General features: G+C 36.5%; 1 protein-coding gene across 3 annotated transcripts; it reads left to right on the forward strand.

The window, feature by feature from the left end:
• The first annotated feature begins 349 nt into the window (after positions 1-349).
• Positions 350-3610, forward strand: LOC123872038 (cilia- and flagella-associated protein 161-like). Of its 3 annotated transcripts, none has more exons than XM_045916163.1 (6): positions 350-643; positions 983-1145; positions 1834-2078; positions 2451-2609; positions 2997-3086; positions 3496-3610. In XM_045916163.1, the coding sequence occupies exons 1-6, from the start codon at positions 557-559 to the stop codon at positions 3586-3588; spliced, it is 837 nt and encodes a 278-aa protein (XP_045772119.1). In that variant the 5' UTR covers positions 350-556; the 3' UTR covers positions 3589-3610. The 3 variants fall into 3 exon arrangements, with proteins under 3 accessions (XP_045772119.1, XP_045772137.1, XP_045772128.1); XM_045916172.1 differs by having other exon boundaries at positions 556-618; XM_045916181.1 differs by lacking the exon at positions 2451-2609.
• Positions 3611-16125: the final 12515 nt, after the last annotated feature.

The raw sequence follows: 16125 nt of genomic DNA on the forward strand, positions 1-16125 counted from the left end.
GAAATTAGCCAGAGTATCGACTAATTTGTGAGTAACTCACGTCATTTCATTATTTTGACTAATTTCTTAAACTGAACACTTTCAAGTAAAGATTTTTATATAAACCTGTGGAGATAATACTGCCGTTGGCACTATTAGAATGCCATCAGCATACTTTATCGTATTAGTTACCAAATTGTGAAAAACCAAATTAAATTTGAATTTCGCGGGCAGACCCCTATAGTTACATATCTATGCCTATAGTGCACCTCATAAAGCTATTAAGTTTTTTTCATGTAATAAGTCCATAAGTCAATGTTTTGACATCTAGTCTATGATTCCACCATAGTCATACGGATACGTTCACGAATTGACTGACATTTTTAATTTATAATAAACATTCGACGTTGTATATTCCTTGCATTCGACAAGGAAAGCATTTCTTTCACTAACGTTTTATTTTACAAGCATTTATAAGTTAATATTACAATTCTGCTTATTTTACACTGAACAAAGGAAATAGCTTACTTACTGTTTACCTACCTGCCTCACTTCACGTGCCATTTATTAAATAATCATGTCGAAATTGGATGAAGATAAAGGCATAGTTTATGGCAATCGCGTGCTTATTGGAAATTGGTACGAATCTGCTAAACTTGAAGAAGTAAGCACAGTTACTTTTGGTTCATTTGTCATTTATTTTTCTTTTAAGTAGAATTTTACCTAATGCTACTTGGGAATTTCAAAAGAATCAGAAATAAGTCTAGGGCCTAGTTCTAGCTGACGCAAAGTTCTTCCTAGTCTTACATACCTATAGTTAATATTATATCTAATATTTACTACCCCGGTTTCATTCGGGTACAATTTCACAAAAGCCTTTCTTAGTGAAGTCTGTTATAAAAACTGCATGCAAATAATATTATGTCAGTCTATCAGTTTCTCATTTTATATATTTAGGTATAAAAGATAATAATATAGCAACACTACATTATCACATTTGCAGTACAAATTAAACAAATTCCTGGAACAAATGAAAAAAGGTGATTTGATGTTAGCCCGATATAGAAAAATGAGTGAAAATCTGAATAAACCAACGGTGTTGACTCAATCGTCGAGTAGTATTGGCTTTGGCGCTAAAATAGCCTTCCTTGCACCCCACGTGCCAGGTTAGCAATAAAATGAGCAAAGGGTCAGGTTTCTGCTTAAAATACTGAAGGGATTACATTTTATAAGATGAGACCCGCGACTTCATCCGCGATTTAGATTTTTAAAATTCCGTCGGAACTCTTTGATTTTCAGGGATAAAAAGTAGTCTGTCCGTCCCCGGGATGCAAGTATCTCTGTACCATCTGGATAAAAACTTTTAGTAAAGTTAGGATTTTATTCTTATTCAATCTTACACACTTGGATCAATGTTGATTTCATGAACTATCGTGCGCGATCGTCCATTGCATGTAGGTTCTACAGATAGGTAGGTATATGTATGCACGATACATTTTTGTAGGAATTGGGATGCCTCGCGGTCCAATAGTGAGGGGGGAACTTCAACTAAGTGTTACAAATTTGCTGATCCTTTTGATGTCGTACGACATGTCTGTGCGTACGACACTATCCAAGCAGAGTGATTCGCTAACTCAGTGTTAACAACGAATGCTAGCCTCTGAGATTGGTTGGTTCTACATTGCTGCATCTCTGATGGGTGACATTAGTTTTTTTTTCATAGAAAACCTCAAATGGATTAAAAAATGAGCTCTTCGGCTATCATTTAGTGTTAAAAACTGAGTTAGCGAATCACCCCACTCTATTTATTGCATTATTTCTACTTCTGGATTCTAATCAGACAAAATTGAACAGCAACCGATCCACCAACTGAAAACAAAAAAGGATTGCTTCTCGGCGGTCACATATCATCCAATGAAATCAACTATTCCCAAGAGCTGGAAGACGGCTGCAACATTGTTGGTCTGTCAGACCTGCAACCTACAGAGAAAAACACTTTCATACTGACTAGCGCCGATTATTGCAACCGTGAGGGTGAACCTCTTAAGTTCAATCAAGAATTTCTTCTTGCGCTTGCTTCTTCTGTGGAAAAGAAAAAGGTTGGTTTACATATTTTTTTAAAATGTAGTTTGGTTCTCATTTAAATATTACCTAATTAAACTTAATGTAACTTTGTACACAGTATGTTCTAGAAATTAATATCCGTGTCTGTGGTTTCCCAGATTTTTGTATAAATGTGTAGTTTTAAAGTTACACGGACTCAAAGATTTAATGTTGATCGGTATGATTGGTTCACATTCGAACTGTTTGAATAGAGACCTTTCAGGAGCGCGCTATGGAAACTTATTAAAACATGTGCCCTCAACAGGGGCATGTGGAGTACCTAACCTTATAAATCAAAACAGAGCAAAACAAGAAAATTATTTTCTTTGTTTTCCTGTATAACTTATCTTTATTCTGTTTTATTACAGCCACTTTATGTAAGATACGATCCGAATCCTGTCCCCGGGCTCTGCGGCATGTTCCCGCTTTATCTCAGCAAGCATCCTGTATCCAACACTAGATGGCGTATCTTGCCTGCTCAGGGACCAAATATTACGAGATTCGAACAGGAGGGAAGACCCGTGCATGTATTTTCCGCTTTTTACTCGCACTGTGACAGCCCGAAAAGGGCGCGAAATATCCGTCAAAATAGATCGCTTACAACTGCATCGAATAACGCACACTAAAACACCCCGTACAAAAAGCCCTGAATATCCAAGGATATCGACAGACAGGACCGCACAAAAGTACGGGGGAATCCTCGAAAATAAAACTAACATTCCAACTACCAAATCAACGCACACGTTGAGTCCGCGATTCGAAATAATCCAGTATTTTCTTTAGAAGCAATTAATGTATTCTCTTTTTCCTAAACCTCAAGTAAATTACAACACACAAAGTAGGTAGTTGAAAGAAAAAAGATAAATACGAACCTATCTATATTCTAGTAGCTGTAATTTTTTCTATTGTTACAGGTGAACACAGACATAATAATTAATCACTGTGCCACTAATGCAAATTTGGGTATTAACATAGGTTGCTGGGCAATGGGATTTTATGGGAAAGTAAATAAATATACTTATATCTAATTACTGTACAAGTTAGGTACATAATAATAAAAATATCTTATTTTGCTACATTTTCTGGTCACTGGGGGAAGCATAAGTAGACTTGTGTCGAATCGAATAGAATCAAAAAATCTAAAATATGGTAAATAGAGTTTTATGTATATTTTATAGGAAAAATAAAACCAACTGTCAACAAGCATAGTTTTTTGATATTAACAATTATAAACCTCTGCAAACAAACAAAGTTAGTTTTGCGGTTGGTTAACAAAAGTTCTTCTGTAGCGTATGGAACCCTCGGTGCACGAGTCTGACTCGCACTTGCCCGGTTTTATATTTTTTATTGTTAAGACCAGTACGTTAATTAATTTGCTTGTAACATATTATACTACTATAAAGTGTTTTTCAGGTGTGCGCTCCACTGATGAAAACTTGCTTGGATGTGTATGGAAAGGAATTACCTAATAATATATGGCAAATATACATACCTCTTACTGGTTAATTAAAATCTTGGTTTAATATTGGATCGCTGTCGTTGCCTATTTAATTTTTTAATGATTGTCTTATTAATATTATAACATTCGAAAATACAAATAGATTTTATCAATTTATTAGAATTAGGCGTAGCTAGCTGTACCTATACACAGTTTTACATTATTGATTATAATATGTACCTATAGTATCTTTAAAATATAGAGGAAGGATTTGCCATATTGGAGTCAAGACGATGCAATCCTATTTTCAACATTTCACCACCAATGCATTAGATACCTATATGTTCTGTGACGACTTGCCTGACGTCGTAAAAAAGGCAAAATGTTTAATGTTTGCTGATGACCTAAAACTATTTCTTAGCATTGAGGATGTAAAGGATGTAAACTTACTCCAGCAGGACATAAATGTACGGATACTATCCATATCTGTACCCTTCCTTATTCGTCTCGGGTATGGTGGGTCTAGACTCTCTGGAGTTAAGACGAAAGAGAGCTATTCTCATCCATTACTACCTACTTTTGAACAATAAGGTGGATAATCCGGACACATTGTCGCGTTGTGCGTTGGCGGTACGGGCGCCGGACAAGCCGCTCCGGTCATGCCGGAAGTGGCCTTTTTTCGCGCTCGAGTCGTCCCGCACGCGGTATGCTCAAAGTGCGCCTACCTCCCGCGCACTTTCTGCGCTAAATCATTTGATTGCTCAGCACCAGAGCCTAGATGTGTTCAATATCAATATGAATAGTTTTATATTATGTATAGAATAGACGTACATGTAGGAATAATAAGTAATAGGAAATATTTGTTAATAATTAATTATATAGTCATGCCTTGCAATGCGGTTTGGCATTTGCTGTTAGCATTGTAAGAATGTTAAAAATAAAATAAATAAAATAAAATAAATAAATAAAAATAAAGTCTATAAAGGAATATAAAATAATTGGGTAGGTAAGTAGGTAAAGTCAGCAACAAAGCTAGGTTTGCACCTGTCCATAGTCCCTTGTTGCTGAATGTACCTATCGAATTATTTTATTGGTAGGTTTATGTACATAAACAAATACATGACTAAATAAATCTCGTTCTACCATTGTAACTTGTACCTATTTAAAATACCTAGTACCCAGGTAAGTATTTATCTGTAAGAATTTAAAAAGGTATTACTTGATCGGTTCATTTATTATACAATGTCTAATGGTCTACGAAGGGTCTACGATTATTCAAATCTGCATCACCTTCTAGACCATGAATAAGTCATAATGTCTCGTTATAATAACTGATCTGAAAGTATCATGAATATCGGAGACTACTGAGCTTCGGAATCTATAAAAACTGATTATGGGCGCAAAGTATTTTTTTTTAAATTCTTTGTGACATAGGTATAGGTGTTTAGTTATCATTTTTTTTGGGTTTAATTTTTAATACCTATCAATCAAGAGTAGGTAGGCACTAGAATTACATTCCAAATATGCTTTTGAAATTTCTCTACAAGATAATGTTATTTATGCGTTGCCAATATAGACTAGGTATTAGGTAACTAAGGCTAAACTTAAACTAATCTACGTTCAAAGCGTCGTACAGGTCCGAGTTTTGAAAGCATGTCAGACACGTCTTTGTGCTCGAGTATCGCTGGACTAGGGCTCTGAAATTTCAGAATGTTTGTATACGGGCACCTACTTTGTGTAATCGTTACTAGCTACCAACCGCCCATGGGTTATGCAATATATAGGTACCTATTATATGGTCTAATATTTAGACAACTAAACCCCTTAATAACATATAAGTATGTAATTAGTAAAATACATGCCTAGAGAAACGTCCCAACTCACAGGTTGAGTCATTTCTCCTGGCAGTTAGTTAGCTTACATCCCGGGTAAGGACAATAGACTACTTTTATCCCGGAAAATCAAAGACTTCCCACAGGGTCCCTTAAGGCCCATCTGTTTAAGCAATTTATATGGATACAGAGGTAGCTTATATACCGGAAATTAATATAGGCAACTTTTCATCCCTGAAAATCAAAGAGTTCCCACGGGATTTTAAAAAAAGGAGTTTCTCTACGTGATCAGATCAGATGAGAACATCGAACCAGAGTGACCGACATACCTTAACGTTCATAAATACTTCGAGAAACCGAGACCTTGAGGTCCAAAATTACTAGAATGACAAAATCGCACCGGAAAGCACAACGTTGGAAGACCTCCACTAGGTGGACAAACGAGTCGCGGGGTGTGACTGGATCCAGGCAGGCAAGACAGTGACGTGTGGAAGTCAGTACAAGAGACCTATGTCCAGCAGTGGACGCTATTGTTTGACAATGATGAGGATGATGATGATGGTTCTTAAAAACCACTTCATCAACTTGTTTCAAAAGATAACCTGTCAGTGACTTCTTTTCGCGACTGCCGCTATATAACGGTACCGCTATCTTAGGAAACTAAAGATATGTGTACTGATACGGAAGCTTTTTAAGTGTTATATTTTCGAAAAATGGATTCAAAGCATTACACAGTCTGCACAGTCATAGCATGCGAGGCACGTTCTTGCTAGACTCTCTCTCGATTCTCATGAGACTGGGGATCTCTACAGAATTTGCGAATTTTTGCTAGTAGGTAGGTATCTAAGTTGGGCACGTGTGAGTGGCGTGGAGCTTAATGGAGAATATCTTGGCTGAGACAGCCACGGGGGCTAGCGCGGATATATGATTATTACATTACGATACTCGCATTTGCTGCAATTGGCTTTTCTGGTGGGTATTCTTACTGCAGGTATAGATCAATGAGAGTGTCGGCAAATATGAGGCGATTGCAATTTTCTCATTGCAGCTGACAGCTACTTTTTCTTACCTACTTTTTGCTACGCGCTATGTATGCTGTGTAATTGTAAAGACAATTTATTATTTGCATGTTTTGGGGTTACGTTACTCATGTAGTTTGATTAACGCTAGATCTGAAATATTTATAGAATAAAAATTATATATTTACCTCATCATCGTAGTACTGAATACGGGTCTCCTCACAGAATGAGAAGGGTTTGGTTTCATAGTCCTCTACGCTGACCAAGTGCAAATCAGCTAGCTTCACACACCTGCACCGCCGAGAACAGTACGAGTATGGAGAACTCTCACACATGCTGGTTTCCTCACGATTTTTTCATTCATCGTTAAAGCGAGTGATATTTAATCGCTTAAAACTCCGAAAAGTTAGGAGTGCGTGCCCAGGATAGATCCCAGGACCCCCGACTAGGAGGCCGGCATATTAACCACTAAGATATCACCACTTTTTTACCCAATGGTCTCCTAAATGTAGGATAGGTACATTTAGCATTAAGCTCCACATTGTACATTATTATGAATGTATCTAACTAGGGTCTCTTATCCTCTATCCCAAGTCGCGTGCTTAATTAATATTTCAAAAGAGTGTCGCTCGGGATTCCAGGAAGTGGCGGTTTGAAGGAGGCACGAACAGATGGTGAAGGGGAGGAGAAATAAGCCGGAACAAAGGTTAAGTAACTGTAATATTAAAATTATATCATGCAAGTAAATTAACATAAAATCATCCGTACTAATCATAAGTGCGGACGTGTGTCTGCTTGTCCGACAGCTTTTCACAGCCCACACGTTTAACTGATTTTGGTACAAAGTAAGCTTGCATCACGGGGATGGAAAATATGTTACTTTTTGTCCCGTTAAATGAAAATATAGACATTTTTTACCCATTCCTCGAGATTGAGGTGGACGGCATAATTAGTTCTGTTAATCTTGTATTGTTTGTATGGGAAAGAAATTAATAAGAATCGAGAGATTATTTAAGTAGCTGGGTAGGTAACTAATAGAAAAAAAAATGACTTTTAGGTAAAAGTAAAGTACCTGCCAAAGAAGGTAGGTATGTATTTCAAGGTTTGTTCTATTAATACATAAACGCAAACAATTTCGTCTGGCAAATCGTTTTTTGAAGATTCTGAAATCACGCTCCTCATCTTTGTAACGCGATTCCTCATTAAGAGAAAAAACCTTTCTAACTACTTTAGATTTAACGTTATTGAGTTTACGAGAATAAAAGAAAAACTTCATTAATTCTTTTAAACTTATCAAACATCCAATAAATGTTTTGTTAAACGTTAGAAAATTATCACATTCCTTTGAATGAATAATATTAATCTTTGGTTCCTCTGATATCTACAAAATATTTTTTCGTTCAAATTTGTTTCACATCCATTTATTTTATTTACTTCCCACCACTGCTCTATTTGAATCATATATTATATATACCTCTAAGTAGGTATAAAACATCATATCATTGTTTATTGTTGTAAAATACGCTTCCCTAATTTATAGACAACACTCATACGAGACAGCTAGTGTTAATTTATAATACTTGAATAATTGAAAAGAGCAACCGCCAAGTTTCTTGCTGGTTCTTGTCGGTAGGAACGGCATTCCGAACCAGTGGTAAATTATTTTGACGATTCAAAAGCACAAGTAAAAGTTCAGTTGAATAAAAATCTATTCTATTATATTCTACCAGATAATGCAAAAATCATAAGTAAATGTACGGAATCATCTCTAAAAATTAATTACTTTCTCGAAATGGGCAGGTAAAGTACTTAACTTACGAGTATCACTATTTCTTAGCCGGTAGCAATAGAAGCGACGTTGAACAAGACAACGTTTCCCGAAAGTCAGTGTGCAAAGCACAGAGAGAGAGAGAGCTTATTTATATTATTATTGCTTGCCATGCGACAAGAATATTAATTTGCATCACAAATAGGTAGGTATGTAGGCAGGTACACAACTTACTGATAATGGAATTGGTAGGACATACTAGGTACTTAGACTGTAGGATACTCAATTTTTAACAACTTCCAAAAAGGAGAAGGTTCTCAATTCAGTCCGTCTTTTTCTTATGTTTGCACTATGGTAGGTACCTATACCGATTTCGATTAGACTATATCTTACTCATTTAAAATAAATTTTTAAAGAAACAAATAAGTACGTATTTTTTTCTGAAAAGAATTAATAATTGAAAAACGGGCCCATTTTGACCATTGGTGGTTAGAGGTCATTTAGTAGCATTTGACCTCCTCTACTACGAGTACTTCTCAAAAAGAAGGTAACGTTTTACTGCACTTCATGTATAAATAAATAATATAATATATTGGATTAAAAAATATTAAAAATTATTGCCTCGCTTTAAAACGTTTCTGATTTTAAATGATATATAGAAAAGAAATATTTAGTACTATTATTTTATGTCTTAACTCGCATTGGTACCTAGTTACTGGCAATAGAAAAGGTACCTACCTATTATTTCTTGTGTCTCAAAAGCTAGTTGACATTACTTGCCAAGTTACTTGGCTGGAAAATTCATTAGCATCACAAATACCTAACCTTGTATAGAGCAAGAAATAGGTATTTCACTGTACACGACTACCTTTAAGTTGCTGAAAGTTAAGTTTTGCTATTCCTTGTGGCTCTTTGCTGACAACAGTGAAATAATTAAGTAAATGAAAATTTACATTTACTAGCTACCACCCGCGACTATGTCCTTTATCCGCGTGATTTATGTTTTTGAAGTTCTTGAGGGAATTTTTTGATTACTCGGGATAAATTGTGACGGATTGCATTTAAATATAACGGGACAGCCAAGCTTCAGTAGAGGATCTACATCCTGCATCTAATTTCTATACTCACTTACCTATACTAATTCATACTCACATCGTCCGTACAATAATATTTATTTAAAAGTGACATCTGTTTGTAATGTAGTAATCACTTCGTGATTTCAAGGTTTGGTACAAAGTTAGAATATTTACTTGAAGATATAGGTCCCTTTTTGTTCCTATCTACGGGATGGAAAATAATGTAATTTCTCGCGGACTAAGTTGTGGGCAGATGCTAAATAAAATAACACAATTAATATTCATAAAAACATACAAAAGCCTACACAAAATATTATGCGTAGGTGCAGAGGTAGGTGTTATGTTTTAATTTGTTTTTCTATGTGCGGCTAACAAATAGATGCCTAAAACGAGTAACGAGGTGGAGGTTACAATTTAATTTTCCGCTACAAAAGCGACGGCCGTAGAATGGTTGTATTCTAAAATGATTCGCTCACGATATCTCCTGTTACTAATTCAAATTGAATTCAAATTCGTTTTGAAACCATCCAATTTCGTTCTCTTAAATTCTAATCGGTATAATAACTTCACATGAAATTCAAATGGTGTAAAATTGCCAGCTGGGCTTATGGGTTAAATGTTTATTTTTAATATAATACATATTTAATATTTCATATGTACGAGTACCTCATTATGAATATCTTAACAGCTATATTAAAGGCTTGTAGGCTTGTCTGTAAACAACAACAAATTGTTTTTACCCGACTGCGGCAAAGCCAAAAGGAAGGGCAATGATTTTAGCAGTCTATGTATCTATGTGTGTGTGGGTATGTATGTTTGTATTCAGATTCTGTGTGTTCCACCGTAGCGCCTAAACCACTGGACCAATTTTGATGAATGAGGTGTCAATTGATTCGTTGTAAAGGCCCGGGTGACATAGGCTATATTTCATATGAAAAAATTGACCTAGCGGATGTTACATCAAAAAAAGTGGGGGTCTCCAAAAATATTTTTTTGCTATTGTATCGAGTGGGGTGTCTAATTAAAGAGGAGAAAATTCTGAATTCATGGGTATAAATGTACAACAACATTAAAATACACCAAACGACAGACAAACAATGTTACTCTAATATTTCAGTGTTTTAAGACGATCACCGTTGGGTTTTAGTTTTCAACTCTATCTTGTCCCTGAATATAACCTTAAACTACGAGTGATATGATTATCTATGTACATATAAAAATTGTGTTATTGTAGTTATTAGCTAACAGCATTTAGCGAGCGAGCGGCGCGGGCGGAGAAATTCAGCAGACGTCAGGCTTCGCACTAACTTACTACAACTTGTTTACTCCGAGTCTTCACACCCTTTGTTCCACAGCAACTTCACAGACTACGAGTACGGACACTAGTTACGTCTGTATAAATATAATTTGCATTCATTGCTTAATCTCGTGTTGGAAGAAGACTATAAAGAAATTGACTTCTAATCAAAAATATGAGTATTATAATTTACTCAGTGTTCCTGTATCAAGACAAATGCTACTTACTATATTGAATTAGAAAATCTACACATAATATTTGAGAATTGTAGTTTTGTCTACATAAACAATAATTAGGTATTAAAAGTTTAAAAAAGGATTATAGAGCATTTATTGGATTTTGTTACTATTTTTCAGTGGATTTCGATTAAAGGAAAGATTCCAGAAAACGCATATTATATTATGTAAAATATTACATAAAAGTAATTGTTATTATAGTTTTTAACAGGGTTAACGCCACGTCCATAGTGAAATTCTCCATTTTAACCTTCTACGGTGCTACGACCATGCTACGACTGCTACGGGAGGGCACGTCTACATTGGTACTACCAGTACAAAATTTTGCAGTAGGTAATAAAAAATGAGTACCCCCATACCTTTCGCGACTCTTACCTTTACAATACATTATAAAAGGTACATTTAAGTCACTATCCATGTTATAACTGCGAAAGTGTGTTTGTTGGTCCTTCAATAACATCGTAAGCGGAGCTACGGATAGTTAAAGACCTAGAGAGTGACATAGGCAAAAAATCAAAGAGTCTCTACGGGATTTTCGAGAGCCTAAATCCACGCGGACGAAGTCGCGGGCTTAGCTAGTCCTAAATAAGCAACACTATCTACACAGACCTCCAATCTTAATACAAATTAATTTACCGGTTCGATTCTCAAGGATAAATAAAGGAGGTACGTAACACAATACATAAAGAGATAAGTAAGCCACCAAATAGCCCACATTCAATTTGCCGTCACTATCTGTAGCGTCTGCAAAAAGATTAACCTAAGCTTTAGATTCTGTGCGTACGACGTAGCTCTAATCTAATCAGATATCTACTCTATTTACAAATCCCTCTTGTGGGTATTTTTGTTGTTTTTCAACAGAAAGAATATCATTTGCAGAAGTAATTTTTATTTATTTATAGTAGGTACTTATACCTACTCAGCATCATCTCATCCGATGGATTTATTCTTACATACTAGCTGATGTCCGCGACGATCTCTGCATGGATGGTTTTTAAAAATCCCATGGTAACTCTTTGATTTCCCGGGATAAAAATTGCCTATATTCACCTCCGGGATTCAAGCTGTGTGCTTAACAGATCAAGCGGGCGACTTCGTATTAGTGGATTTAAGGTTTTTAAAAATCCCATAGGAACTCTTTGATTTTCCCGGACAAAAAGTAGCGTATATCGAAACCCGGAATGCAAGCTATTAAACGGTTAAACGGATGGCCGCGAAAAAAGAACAGACAGAATCAATTTCGCGGTTCTAAAATTAGTATGTATATTACAATATTCTGGATGTCTACAGCTAGACTAGGTTTCTTGTAGAGGTTACCACACTGCGTGTTTGTGTCATGTATCTCTATGGCCTTTTCAAACTATTATGTAGAAACTAGCTGTTGCCCGCGACTTCATCCGCGTCGTGCGAGAACTGTCTTTTTCCCGATTTTCCAAAAAAATTCTTTCATAAAAACCTTGTCCGGACATTATAGAACATAAATAAAAAAGAATTATCCAATTTGGTACAGTCGTTCGGAAGTTATGCGCGTACATACGAGTACATTTCGGCGATGCATTTCGATTTACATAGATAGACTAACTAGACTAAAATTATAAAAATAAATAAAATAAAATAAAATCGTTTTATTGCAGGTTAGGGACCCATATAAACAGTAAAAAATACAAAATATAATATAAAAAAATTAAAATAGTTTAAAATGAAATAGTCATTTTACGTTAGGGATCTGGTGTACCCGTAGCCAGTGTTTATAGAACACATTGTCAGGGGACGCCTGAGCGACGACTTTAAGCATCTTGTTATTAGAATTGCGGACTGTTTCCCAGAAACCCGCAATTCTATTTCGTATAATGGCGTAGTAGTCCGGGACTCCAGCGTCGGCGAACATGCCCGACGCACTACAATACCTTGGCATTTTTAATAAAATGCGAAGGGCATCATTATACTGTACCCTGAGGATGTTAAAAGATCTTTTGGTGTAATTGATCCATAGTTGTGAAGTATAAAAACTCATACAATAAGCTTTAAACAATGTAACTTTAACATCCTCAGAGCACCGAGCAAATCGGCGAGCGAGCATGTTGCACCGTATTGCCAGTGACCTTCGCTCTCGTTCTATATCAAAATCGTCGCTCAGGGATCCCGTTAACATGTGCCCGAGATACCTGAACTGTTGCACAACCTGAACTGGTGTTCCATCTAACAAAACTGGTGGTATCCTCTCCGGGCCTTTACCAGCTCTAAAAATCAACATTTCTGATTTGCGTACATTGTATTTTAATCCATGTCTCAAGGCGTAACCTTCGCAGATCGATACTAATTTACGGAGACCGTTTATTGAGGGGCTAAGCAGCACCATGTCATCAGCGTAACTTAAGTTGTTAAAACAAACTCCGTCAATATGACAACCGATGCCAGTACCACTTAGCTCCTCAATCAGGTCATCAACGTATAGATTGAACAGGTCCGGAGAGGTTAAACCGCCCTGACGTACACCACACTCTAGTCTAAACTCACTAGAGGCTGTGTCGCCCCAACGCACAATGTTCGTCTGGTTCTCATACCAGTATCTCATCAGCCCAACAATACCGCTATGTACATTTGAGTCGCGCATTTTTCTCCATAATATATTATAATTAACAAGATCAAATGCGCGAGTCAGATCCAAGAAACACGCATACACCGATGTATCACGACTTTTATAGTAATTTACGACGTGCTTCAGAGACAGAATTGCCGAGTCTGTAGAGAGACCGGGACGAAAACCAAACTGAGCATCACTAATCTGTACATTCTTCATCAGTTCAGGCTGCAACAACCGCTCAAGTACCTTGCCAGCGATTGTCCCCAGCGAAATGGGCCTATAGTTAGCTATACTGGACATATCGCCTGTCTTGTTTTTTGGCACAGGAACCACTACCGTCTTTAACATATCTGCAGGAAGATAACCATGTTTAATGCACATATTAAATAGCGTTGACAAGGCCTCATACAATTTGTTTCCAGCGTATAACATGTGCTCAACACTCAGACCATCATGGCCTGGTGATTTACCACGTTTCATATCTTTAATCGTTCGGAATATATCAGTTGGACTAAAGTGTACTGTTTTAGGTGATGGTGACAATGGCTGAGAGTGGAGCACATGTGCAACGTCTAATGGTTTCACGGAGAAATGTTTTGCAAACATGTTGGCTATCTCCCTGCTGTCCTGTACGTTACTGACACTCACTGGCCTACTTTCTTTTTTATTTAATGATTTAGTCGCTTTCCAAAACTGTGTAAAATTTTTGTCAGCTCTATGCGTCGCTAAAATGTCCATTTTTATAGCTTCCTCATTATTCTGGCACCATTTTAATTTCTTTTTAAATATAGCACGAGTCTTTGTCATGTCATTATATATTTCTCCACTACTGGGCTTACCACAGTCTATCCAAAACTTAAAACACAATCTTGCAGTTTGATAATACTCTTTTACGTGATTATTCCAGCCAACTAGTTGTTTTTTATGGCGGAATTTGTGTACACCAGATCCCGAATATTTACTATTAATAGCTGCATATTTTAAAATACCAATAACATCATTGTAAAAATTATTAATAAAATCTAAAACATCGTTAGAACTATCTAAGTCGTTTGTATCACAGTGACTAGATTCGAGTAACCTATTAAAATTTTCAGTACATAAATTAGTATACATATTTATTTCATCTGCATTTCTCTGTCCCCATCTTATGTCTTTATGTAAGTTATCATTATTACACTCCTTATTATCTACTTTTTTAGTCATTAGCTTAATATCACAGTTAACAAATAGTGGGAAGTGGTCAGACCAACTAACACCATTATCCACACACACACACACACAACTGTATTTTTTGCGGCAATAGCTGTCAGGCAATGATCCAACCACTTGGTCGTTCCATGGGACTCACTTAGGAAGGAAAACGTTCCAGAGTCTGCTCCTAATACATCTATATCCGCACAAACCCAAGTCTGCTCCTCACAGAATGACAGCATCTCTTTGCCGAATCTAGCTGAGGGGTGTGCATTGTAGTCACCAAGCATAAATACGGTCTCAATCCCACATTCTTCAATCACCGCACTCATCCTGCCAAGAATGTCCGTGAACTCTGGCAAATTATCTTCTATATCAACAGGCATATATACGTTGAGGAGTAATAAATGGCGATCCACAGAACTAATTTTGACCGTCGCCAACCTATCACTCTCACAATCCACTACGGTCACATTATCAAAAAGAGACTTACGCCACATGATAGTTAAACCTCCGTAGGGACGTCCGCGCAATATCCCAGCTGAGGAGTCCACGGATGATTTCGAAAATGATGCGAAACTATCATCTATTTGATGTACAAAGTTGAGGTCGTGCTGGAGAAGCCACGTTTCCTGAAGAGCGATAATATCAGCGGTTTTACAAATTTTTCTTACGGCATCTATGGAACGCTTAATGCTTTTACAATTAAACGAAGCCATACGGATTATGTTAGTTTGTAGATCATTAGACTGTACTGGCATTATCGATTGTATTTGGTGGCGTTCTTCGTGTATTATAAACTATATTATGTAGATAGTTGTTCCTGTATTTTTAGATATGTACGTAATTTGTATACCTTGTCATACCGGTAGCTATAGGTACCTATACATAATATGTTACAAGTACCGAGTACGAGTATTACCTATTGACCGTTTTAGTTAAGTTCACTTAAGTAGATCTGGCACGTAAGTTTTTTTTGGCTTTGATCCAAATTCGACGTTTCGTTATGTCCGAATAACAAACCTACATATCTACCTACCAGATACGATAAAGGTAATGACACATGGCTGCAAGAATCGTAATAAGAGAAAAATGCGCTCATAACACTTTTTGTAACACTATCATACTGATATCAGCATTGCTTGAAAGCGCCCTAAGACTCTTTCGGCTGATGTCACAAGTAGGTAATTTGAACACGCCTAGGCGTCTTTCGCCTCTTGAGGATTGCCACGAAGTAATAGTAGGTACGAGACAAATAAAATTTACAGATACTATCAAACGATCGTATTTAATTAAATTATAATAATCCGGTGAGAAAGAAGTTGAGATTCTTTTAAATGTTTATAAAGATTGTAGAACAGCTGTGCCAGTATAACGAGTTTGAGCCGCAGTTGTATGACGCGGTAAAGGCTGACTGACAGCCATTAGTGCGCTCGCTAATTAAGGCTAAACTAACGAAATCCGCGCGCTATGTCCATATTTCCATAGCGCTTAGAAGGTTTCTAAGCTGCCTGAATAAATATGTGTTATATAATCTTTGTAACTAAATAATTCGTACATCGTTTCATATTGTTATTCAAAGGTTTCATATAAAACAGA

Source organism: Maniola jurtina, chromosome 2 (genome assembly GCF_905333055.1).
Source record: "Maniola jurtina chromosome 2, ilManJurt1.1, whole genome shotgun sequence".
Taxonomy (NCBI): Eukaryota; Metazoa; Arthropoda; class Insecta; order Lepidoptera; family Nymphalidae; genus Maniola; species Maniola jurtina.

Excerpts from the sequence above, each read along its gene's own strand:
- LOC123872038 (XM_045916163.1), top strand. The coding sequence starts at position 557 with ATGTCGAAATTGGATGAAGATAAAGGCATAGTTTATGGCAATCGCGTG. Across the intron at positions 1,146-1,833 it reads CCTTGCACCCCACGTGCCAG|CAACCGATCCACCAACTGAA; the intron begins GTTAGCAATAAA and ends AAAATTGAACAG. Across the intron at positions 3,087-3,495 it reads CAATGGGATTTTATGGGAAA|GTGTGCGCTCCACTGATGAA; the intron begins GTAAATAAATAT and ends AGTGTTTTTCAG.